The 7525-nt window shown below is 42.5% G+C and overlaps 1 protein-coding gene across 1 annotated transcript; it reads right to left on the reverse strand.

Moving 5' to 3' along the window:
- Nucleotides 1-863: 863 nt before the first annotated feature.
- HINT1 (histidine triad nucleotide binding protein 1) lies at nt 864-4774 on the reverse strand. The gene is made up of 3 exons (XM_014947659.1): nt 4597-4774; nt 1965-2069; nt 864-1206 (listed from the first exon to the last, which is right to left on the reverse strand). The coding sequence occupies exons 1-3, from the start codon at nt 4705-4707 to the stop codon at nt 1042-1044; spliced, it is 381 nt and encodes a 126-aa protein (XP_014803145.1). The 5' UTR covers nt 4708-4774; the 3' UTR covers nt 864-1041.
- Between the last annotated feature and the right edge of the window lie 2751 nt (nt 4775-7525).

Raw genomic sequence — 7525 nt, forward strand, 5'->3', positions numbered from 1 at the left:
GAGGATTCCCAGAACAAGCCCTTCCATCATCTTTCTAGGGAGGGAGGTGAGGCTGACTGGCCTGTAGTTTCCTGGGTCTTCCTTCTTGCCCTTTTTGAAGACTGGAGTGACACTGGCTTTTCTCCAGTCCCTAAGCACCACACCTGTTCTCCACAACCTTTCAAAGATGATGCAGAATGGCCCAGCTCCCTCAGCACTTGCGGGTGCATCCCATCAGGACTCATGGACTTGTGGATATCCAGTTTACTTAACTAAGTCCACCCAATAAAATCAGGAATCTAAAATGTATACGTACTACATCATGCTGCCTATGTGCTAAGATGAAATGCCTTGAGCATCTTATAAGACCCCACAGACACAGTTCAGTATTTTAATTTCAAGCCCTAAATTCCATCAAAATCATGACATAGAAGTAAATATCAGCATGCTATGGAACTATGACAGATGCCATTATGACTATTGCTTTAGCCCTTCTTACCAGAAAGATGGGACCTTATAAAGCAGCCATTGACATGATGGTTCCAACAGGCGCTGTAGGTTTCCAACAAATTGCAGGGTACTGACATAGCCCTTGCACAGCATGTTTGGAATTTCACATACAACGCCTTTTACAAAAGTTCTGGCAACAGCCTACACTGGCTTTATGAATACTTGCATACCACATTCAAAAAGCTTAGAAGTTTTCTTCCCAAAAGACATGACATTGATAAGCAGTTGCACCTCTAGTTTTCAGATGTCTCCACAAATCACTATCTACAGAAGGTTGTTAACAGCAGACTGAAACATGCTCCTACTTAAAACTCTGGAGACCACCATTTTAACTCACAGAATTGTATCCATAAGTAAGGCACACCAGACAGAGATGATTCTGACATGCTAAATCTTTATTGTGTGAATGTTATTCAGAGCATTTATTACCCTTTATAGAGACACATTCAAAAATAACCCCAACATTAACAGTGGCTACATTGATGAGGAGCATGTTAAATCTATTTGACAGTAATCTGTATGCATGCAGTTAACTCTTGTGGTGGAAAAATCTTAGCCAGGAGGCCAGCCCAACTGACGACCGCCCAGAACATGGAGATGTACATGATAGACAGACTGCCCACCCTCAGGCCCTTCATTCACAACCATCCGGAATCCGTTGGTCAGGCCCAGGTTAGCAGCACACTTCTTGCCAACAATCATTAAATGTCCCAGAAGCTGGAGGAGAAAAAAAGAAAAACAAAACCAAAAACAAACAAACAGAAAACACACAAAAAGGGGAGAGGGCAGGAAGGGAAGGAATGAGAGCAGAGAACCATTCAGATAAGCTAGTAAGCTAATTCTTAGAAATTCAGTCACTGCTCTTCAAATTGCTGTCTGCTTGCAATTGACACTTTCCAATAAAAGCTATAAAGACTGACTATGCATAATATAGGGGGGAAAAAAGGAGCTATAGATTTTTTTCAAGTTAGACAGTAACAGACCACAAAAGCATTACAGAAGCTAAATTCATCTCATGGTTAAAGACGCCGTTACTTCTTCAGGTGTCTTCTGGTGGAAAAGAAACTTTATTCTATCATGTAAAGTTTTAAAAAAATCTTTGAACTTATCTTTACAGTTACAAATGAAATATTCAGCACTTCTCAGTTAACTTTGACCTGCGAAAAACCCTAAGCTCTTATCAGGGTAAGTACTGCTGCCTGTAAAGCATGAAAACAGACATTAAGATTGTACTCCAAAGTAAAAATGCATTTTGCATTGCAAAAATATACCCAGAGATAACATTTTGCTTTGTATCACTACTTTTACTGGAAAATCTCAACTCCATTCCAGTTCTAAGCTAGAGGAAAAGGATTATAGCATCAGAAAACTACTCTGCCACCTTGAAATGTCAAGAGGAAAAGGAGGAGAGTCTAGTAAATTATGAAGTAATCAGAGGTACAGTTTGGTATACAGAAAGCTTCTAGAGTACTTACAGATTCATCAGAATCTTCTGCTTCAGATAACCTTACAATGGGCTTCTTAGGAATCACTAGGAAATGTGTTGGAGCTTGGGGTGAAATATCATGGAACGCAAGGCACTGGAGAAAGAGCAAACAGTTAAACAGTTGCCTTCTCTGAGGCAAACGATGTTTTAAGTAACTCAATATGACCCATTTATTTGAGCTGATTATCAGATACTGCAAACATAAGCAGAAGTGTTGATTTTTCTTAAATGATACATTATCCAAAGTCCTCTAATTTCTATGCACAAGACACACACTTACCAAGATCTGCTGGTATACAAAAAAAATCATTATTCTGTGTTGAGCATTATTTGAAAGCTATAGTCTTTTCTGCAAGTTACTAGGCAATTAGGTTCAGGATTTATTATTTCAACATATGCCTAACAGCTAACAGAGCTGATGGCGTGCATACCTATAAAAAAGTACACTTATGCTTACTTTGCTTTTTAACACCCTTTTTAACAAAACAAATGTTAAATAGTCGCTATTTATCTTCCAGTTATGTCTGAATAGTGCCTTCTTCAAAGATAATAAGGCAATTTCAAAGAACCTGAAATTATGTGATTGAAGTCATATTACATTTCTGTTCTCAACAACACCAAGTATTTCAGAAAAATATCATTTCAAAGTAATGTATTAAGGCTGCCTCTACTTCAGACGTTCTCAAATTGAGGGAAATACACCACTTTTGAAACACGAACAACTATCTGTAGTAAGTAGCTGACTCCCAGATAATTTTATGGAAGTACCAAAATTACTATCCATCAGAAACTGCATTACACCAACACCTAGTTCTCAACTTAAGAACTTCCAATAGGTAAAAGAAATAAAAGAGAACACAAAGAAAGAGCCAACAAAGCTATGCCACTTTGGGCAAATGGCCAACCACAGAACCAGGACTTGCTACTGCAACCACCACAATCTGCAGATGCTCACACTGAGTTCGTGCTCTGCCACTGCTAATCAAAGGGTGTCTCTGACTTATCCATCACATCTAATGGCAAAACATCTCGTAGTTAATGGTTGAGTTATGCCGCAGAGTCCATACCTATAAATAAATATCTTACAATACCAAGAGGAACTGTGGTCTTTGCCAAGAGTAAAGGTGGTGAAAAGTTCAAACTTCACTTATATTAACAATGCCTTATCTTGTATACCTCCAATCCGACCTATTTTAAGCTATCTTTAAGAAGATAATGCCCAGTTTTACATGTCTGATGAACTGCTTGTTTCTCCCAAACACAGAAGGGTGATAAGCAAAAAATGGATTAATAAAACTAATTTGCATCTTAAATAAAAAAATCTTGAGTTGATAATTTTGGAAGCAGTTTTTGCTATTTTATGTGGTCCACCTAGAGGCAGAATGCAAATGACCAAACTGAGCCAAAGACCTTTACAGAGTCAATGAAATTCTAAAAGCAGTTCTACGTTTCCGCATACTTTAAAGGTAAAAAACCAACTGAGACACTGCAGGTAACTAACCTTCCAAAAAATATTTTGCACCAATGGCAGAGTAGGCTATATTCTCAAGTCCTCACTGAAGTCAATGGCCTGGTTCTCGATCAAGCATAGTGCTCACTTTATGCTGATGCAGCCATTACAGCTGAGCAAAAATCTCATGCAGCTTTGACCCATGGGAAGGACGCATACCCTCACGTGAACACAGAACACTAACAAAAGCATGATTTTCAGAAAGTAGTGAAAATTTCCAGTTTCCACTCTTGAGAGTACATGGCAGCTGCAACATATCCGTCTCTATCAAGCAAACACTGTTCCAAAACTATGCATTCTTTTTAAGCACACAAATCACGCAAAAGCATCTTTAGTGAGCCTGTATTCTACACTGCTGATAACCACTTATTTCAAAAGCAAAACCTCTGTTAATGTTCAGTATTTAAATTGAAAAAGAAAAGGGGGCTTTTACTGGATTCTAGCCTGCATTTTTTCATAAGCTATTTCACTTAGCTCCCTCACACTGTGGTGCTCCCACACTCACCCCTGAAACGGATTTTTCCCCTGAAAGGAAAACCCCTTTTTGCAGCCTACAAGATAACCAGTTCCCGATTTTCGTGAAGAGCAGAAAAAGCTGTCATTCTCTACTTTAATAATCCCTCTCAGAGGTTCACAACCAAAGCCTGGCAGGCTGAGCTGTATAATCTCCGGAATGCTATTGAAAAGCACATCAAGCCCTGCACTTCTGACAGGCAAAAAGCAGCTAGTTTCAGTGCACTGTCCGGTATCCACAAGAGTGGTTAATCTAAGGCTTCACGACCACCCTCCCACACCAGCTGTGAGAAGCCCCCTCCCTTGGCCCTAAAAGCCTGCACGGCCTACAATACTGTCAGCCTGCGACACGGCGAGTGCCGGCGGAGGCCACCGGCTGCGCTGGGGCCAGAGGCCTACCTCCACACACAGACCGCGGACACAGCGGGGCTGGGGCCCAGCAGCACCTACAGCCCTGCACCCAAAGAGCCACAAGCTCTCGGGACGCTGCATGAGGGCGCCAAGAGGCCCCGTCCGGTCCGGCCCGCCCTCCTTGCCGCGCTCCCGAGCGCCTCAGCGGCACCCCCCGACCCAGCCGGCGGCCGCGCACCGCCCGCACCTGATCATCCTCGTAAATTATATTGGCAGGGATCTCCTTGCGGATGATCTTCCCGAAGATGGTGTCGCCTCCGGGGCGGGCGGCCTGCGCCTTGCTGATCTCGTCAGCCATGGCAGCCGTCCCCGATCGGCGCCCGCCGCCCCGTCCGTCCCTCCGGAGGCCGCGCCCCCCGCGACGCCCATTGCGTCGACGGATCAAGGCCGACAGTGTGCACCTCGCGATTGGTAATTTCGCCTGTCTTTTTCGCTAGTCCCCGCCCACCATGCTGTCCCGCCCTCGTTGAGCCGGCGTGATGGGCCTCGGGGGCGCGGAGGGATCCCAGCTGGGGAGGGGAGGAACGTTGTGCCGGGGCCTCCGGTGCGTGGGCTCCGTGGAGGAATCAATGTTGTGAGCTGTTGTGGCTCTGGGGAGTTTGTTGCACCCAGAGAAACATTGTTTATTTCCCCATCACATCTACCCCAAATATCCATGTGACTTCTTAGGACTGTGTTCTGCAGCCAAAAGACAGCCTCCGGCAAGGCTGCTCTTGGCTTTTAGCGTGCAAGTTTGCAGGAGAAGCACAGCCTGCTGTGAATCTTCACCTGGAGGCCCTGCTGTCATGGCAGAAGAAGTTTCCAAGGTGAAAGCTGCGTGGCCCCTGGCACCGAGCACAAGGTGAATGGACCACACCAGTGTTTTAAGGCCTTTTGGGCCCACAGGGGCCCACCAAGGTAGGGCTGAGGCAGAGGCAAGTAGGGGCCTCTTACTGACATCAGCACTCGCCCCAAAGCTTGAAGGGTGAAGCCATAAAATACACAGGGTTTAGTTTGATGTGTTGGGTCTTGCTGGCATCGGGATGGCTCCTGCAGAGGGGAAATCACAGGCAGTTAAATGTGCCAGTCCTTCTACACATAAGCCATTTCCTAACCTTTGAATGGACCAATCAATATGACCAAGCAATAATTCACTGAGGGCAACACAATATTACACAGCTTCATATCTGGTCATAAGTGATTTTTTATATATATATATATGAAATGAGAAATGAAAAAGCAGGAAAACCAAACCCAACCAAACAAAAAAAACCTAAAAGAGTAACAACAAAGCTTTATTTTCTAAACTTCATGGTTAAAATAGATTGGATCCGATTTTCCTCAAGCTTTGACTAGAAAGATTTTAATATAGGCATACATGTTTCCCTCATGACAAAAATCTCACAGGGAAGGTAATGCTGGAGGGAGAGAGGGACTAAAAACTATCAAGGGGTTTAAATCTAAAATGGTGCCACATTCAATTAGCCAAACTTGTTACAAAAAGAGCAGAATTTGTCCTACATATCTGGTAGTAACTCTGAAATTATATATCTTGAGATACTCTAAACAAATGTCTGACAAAGCACATTAAGCACTGGGATGATATTCTGTGTCTCACTTGATGGTGCTGTATTAAGATATTTTGGCATGTATATGTCCTACAGATAGTATTAAAGTATGATGGCTAAAAATTGGTGCTTCAGGAGCAAATTTATTTGCTTTCTATTGTTGTCTAACCACAGTTGTTAACCAAAAATATGAATAATTTTATTCCCCTATTTTCTTAGGAATTAAACATATTTTGTGAAAGAAGAGTTAACATTACTAGCTAAACTAAGAAACAGTTTAATATACATACAAATATACATATTCAGGATCCATTTGTACATGTTAGTGTATTTAAGTAGATCTATGAGCCGCCATGGAGTCAATCTAGAAAGAGTATTTCTATGTTAAAAGAAAACACAAAGAGACAGTTTAAGAAGTTTCTCTGAAAATGCAAAAGCATTTTTTTCATATAATTGGTTTCAACATATATTTTTGTCTCACCTTGTGAATGGCATATTTTATATTATTTTGAATATAACAAGGCCTTTTCAAAATATTTAAGGCATTCATTCACAGTTGCAATAATTATTCCTGCAAAGAGATCTATGAACATGGACTATTTCTCTAGCTTAACAGATGAAGTTTCTTTATGAAGTACATAGTCCAGAATAAGTGCATTTAGGAAATTTGGAATATTAAAAATATTTAGTAATAGTTTAATATTCCCACACTTCAATTAGTTTTGAACATGATTGCAATTAAACAATGAAATAGGCTATATATTGAAGCTAGAGGTCTAGTGAAGCAGTAAAGCTGATTACAATTAAAATCCTTGTGCTACCTGTAGCTAATGCTGGATGATGTGTTATTGAAGTATAAGCTTGCGGTTTCTATGTTTTCTAGTGAATGGCAATTGAGTTTTAAAGTACCAGGCACAGCCCTGGGGTGGCCAGGCTGAGGCTGGGCTGGTCAATCAGGCTGTGGGCACGGGTAGGGCTGTGGGGAGCTTGATGTGAGCAGCCAAAAAGGTGACCTGGCTAGAAAGGGAAAATGATGAATCAGAAGAAAATGTTGTTTGAAAAACACCAGCCAAGAAAATGCTTGGCAGCCTAGGAGCTGTGGGCCTGGGAACCAGAAGCATCCTTGAAAAGTGCAGCTGGCCTTTTTTAAGTACAGCTGGGTACCTAAAAACAGTATCTAACAAAACATCAATAAGCACAGAAACAAGGAAATCTAACAGCAACTTTTTGTCTGAAACGGCTTCAGACTCTGTGACGCTGATTATCTTTGAAGTGAGACTCTGTCATTTCATGGTCGACCCCCTGGGACCACCACTGGGGTTGGCCTGGTCTGTCCTCCCGTCTCTGGATGGTCGGGTCCCTCTCTGGGATTGATGTAGTATCATAGAGCGGTTAGAGTTGGAAGGGACCTTAAGATCATTGAGTTCCAACCCCCCTGCCATGGGCAGGGACACCACCACTAAAGCAGGTTGCTCAAAGCCCCATCCAGCCTGGCCTTGAACACCTCCAGGGATGGGGCATCCACAGCTTCTCTGGGCAACCTGTTCCAGTGCTTCACCAGTCTCACAG

This window comes from Calidris pugnax, unplaced genomic scaffold (assembly GCF_001431845.1).
Source record: "Calidris pugnax isolate Ruff unplaced genomic scaffold, ASM143184v1 scaffold156, whole genome shotgun sequence".
Lineage (NCBI taxonomy): Eukaryota > Metazoa > Chordata > Aves > Charadriiformes > Scolopacidae > Calidris > Calidris pugnax.